Source organism: Zingiber officinale, chromosome 2B, assembly GCF_018446385.1.
Source record: "Zingiber officinale cultivar Zhangliang chromosome 2B, Zo_v1.1, whole genome shotgun sequence".
Lineage (NCBI taxonomy): Eukaryota > Viridiplantae > Streptophyta > Magnoliopsida > Zingiberales > Zingiberaceae > Zingiber > Zingiber officinale.
Genome location: NC_055989.1, coordinates 93,845,096 through 93,847,409, shown reverse-complemented (window position 1 = coordinate 93,847,409; position 2,314 = coordinate 93,845,096). Strand labels below are relative to the sequence as shown.

At 43.0% G+C, this 2,314-nt stretch overlaps 1 protein-coding gene across 1 annotated transcript; it reads left to right on the top strand.

Moving 5' to 3' along the window:
• LOC122049295 (magnesium dechelatase SGRL, chloroplastic-like) lies at positions 1-1,736 on the top strand. Its single transcript, XM_042610694.1, has 5 exons — positions 1-367; positions 580-759; positions 883-1,047; positions 1,126-1,272; positions 1,343-1,736. The coding sequence occupies exons 1-5, from the start codon at positions 194-196 to the stop codon at positions 1,508-1,510; spliced, it is 834 nt and encodes a 277-aa protein (XP_042466628.1). The 5' UTR covers positions 1-193; the 3' UTR covers positions 1,511-1,736.
• The last annotated feature ends 578 nt before the right edge of the window (positions 1,737-2,314 follow it).

Genomic DNA, 2,314 nt, shown 5'->3' with positions numbered 1-2,314 from the left:
CTGGTCACGCAGCGGCAGCGCGTGTTGTACGAGGTCATATTCCGTGGCGGAGGGAGGCTTGAACGATCCCAAGCCGCAGCTCCACATCTCGTCAATCTCCACGCCGAGCCTCCACGTCTCGTCGATTCCGTTTCGAGGAAGGTCATGAGGACTGCGCTAGGCCACGCCTGAGACGCCAGGAGGGTTCTTCCCCATGGCTTGTTTCTCTGCTGGAAATGCCTTCATTGTGCCCTCTGTTTCTTCTTCTCCTTCTTCTTCTTCCTCTTCCACAATAGGCGGCAGGTCTCGCATGTTCGTCGTAGCTGTAGCCCCGGCCAGCGGCCTCGTGGTCTTGAGCTGCCAAAGGAGAGATTTTTACGGACCTCTGGTGAGGAATTCCCAACCCTATTTCCTCCTCCTCCCTTCCTTTAACAATGCTGACTCAAAGTATCAAAAAGGTTGAATCTTTAGGGCGATGCCCCATCTCCTAATGCTTCAGCCTATTCGATCTAATCCTCCAACTACGGCCAAATTCAAGTTTTTAGAAGCACAATTTCTGAGTTTCAATGATTTCATTCTATTGCGTCGTTCCATAACCAGGCTGCTAGACTTTTGGGTCCTCCAACAAAATTCGAAGCCTCGAAGCTGAAAGTAGTGTTCACGGCAGAAGAAATGGAGAAGCATGCTCCAAGCACCATTCACCGAGCTTACACACTCACACATTGCGACTTCACAGCAAATCTGACCTTATCAGTCTCCAACAATATCCACACTAAGATGGTATCTCAATCACTAGCGACGTACATTGTTTACGCCCTCATTAAATTTGTTAATATTTCGCATGAAAGTGAATACTTTACGATCATAACAACAATGACCTGTGAAAGCTTAATACGATCACAGTTAATGGACTGGCAAGCCAGGTTAAATAAGGATGATGTGGTGGCAGAGTGGAAGACGATGAACGAGGAAATCTCTTTGCATGTTCACTGCTTTGTGAGTGGAACTAGCCTCCAAGATCTAGCTGCTGAATTCCGATACCACATATTTTCGAAAGAGTTGCCATTGGTAAGCATACAAGATCGATATTAGTCACTGAACTTAATGTCCTTGTCAGATTACTGAGTTGTTAATTCGATATAACAGGTTTTGAAAGCTGTGGTTCATGGAGATTCTGCCCTTTTTAGCAAGCATCCTGAGCTAATGGAAGCTCAGGTATGGGTGTACTTCCATTCGAAATCAAAGAAATACAATCGATTAGAATGCTGGGGTGCTCTCAAAGATGCTGCACAGGTATGAGAAAACTGTCATAATTAACATTCTTTTCATTGTTAATGCAAAGCTGATGAAGGTTGGTTGCTAGAGGACGTTGGACGACGGATTTGATACTTTGCAAGCTTCAGTGTTTGATAGCCTTGTGAAGTTTGGTAGCCCAAAAACAATCCTGCATGCCTTAGTCGCTTTCCTCCTACGGGACAGAAGTCTATATTTTTGGTTTCATTCATTCCTCTTCAGTCACAGAAGCTGGTGAGGGTATTAGCATTGTTCATCTAAACGCAAATATTTGGTTAATCGATGATTTGGACAGAAGGTGCTGCAAGTTTTTGATGCTTCACATCACTCACTGCTAGAGATGAGAGGCACCAGTTACCCAAGGCCTTTAGTTTGCAGCGTCTCTTCATTTGTACAATTGATACTGAAGATATGGTCATAGAACACATTAATCACAAAAGCTTTATGATCTGATTCTTTAATAACTTGTGTTGGATTAGTTTGTTAACCTTATGAATTGATGTTGCTCTTCCTCGGCTCATCAGTCATCACTCTCTTCTCTTCTTCACCTTCGCCTCCTTCCTTTCTCTCCTCAACACCATGATTGAAAGAGCTGCAAATGCCCTTCCTTCCCCTATGAAACAAAAGTTAAGGCAGGAGAATATTTATACTTTGCTATTCAACATCAAGAAAGACTAGAAAATTAAGGCTGAGTGTAAACTTAAATCCTCTTTGTCAGATTTCCATTTAAATTCTTTAAATTTGAGTTTTCTTCTTTGAAGATGATGTGAGTAAATAGAATCTGAGTCAATAATTTTGCAAACTTCACCCGACACAATCAAGGTGGCCTTGGCTTCACCACATAGTTTGGATCTGGGTCGACCTCCACTATGACTTTGGTTTATCACTCTCCTCTCTTCTATGCCTTCTCCTCCCTCTTCTTCGCCACCATCGTAAGAGATGCAAATACCCTTCCTTTCTCTATTCCCTTAGATGAAATGTTTACTATCCTTTCTCTATTTCCTTGGAGAATCTTTATTGAAGGAAACAATCTCTTAGAGAG

What these genes read in the sequence shown, in the direction of transcription:
- LOC122049295 (XM_042610694.1), top strand. Translation starts at nt 194, where the DNA reads ATGGCTTGTTTCTCTGCTGGAAATGCCTTCATTGTGCCCTCTGTTTCT. An exon ending in ACAATATCCACACTAAGATG is followed by an intron (nt 760 to 882) that starts GTATCTCAATCA and finishes ATACGATCACAG; the next exon opens with TTAATGGACTGGCAAGCCAG. An exon ending in CTCTCAAAGATGCTGCACAG is followed by an intron (nt 1,273 to 1,342) that starts GTATGAGAAAAC and finishes GTTGGTTGCTAG; the next exon opens with AGGACGTTGGACGACGGATT.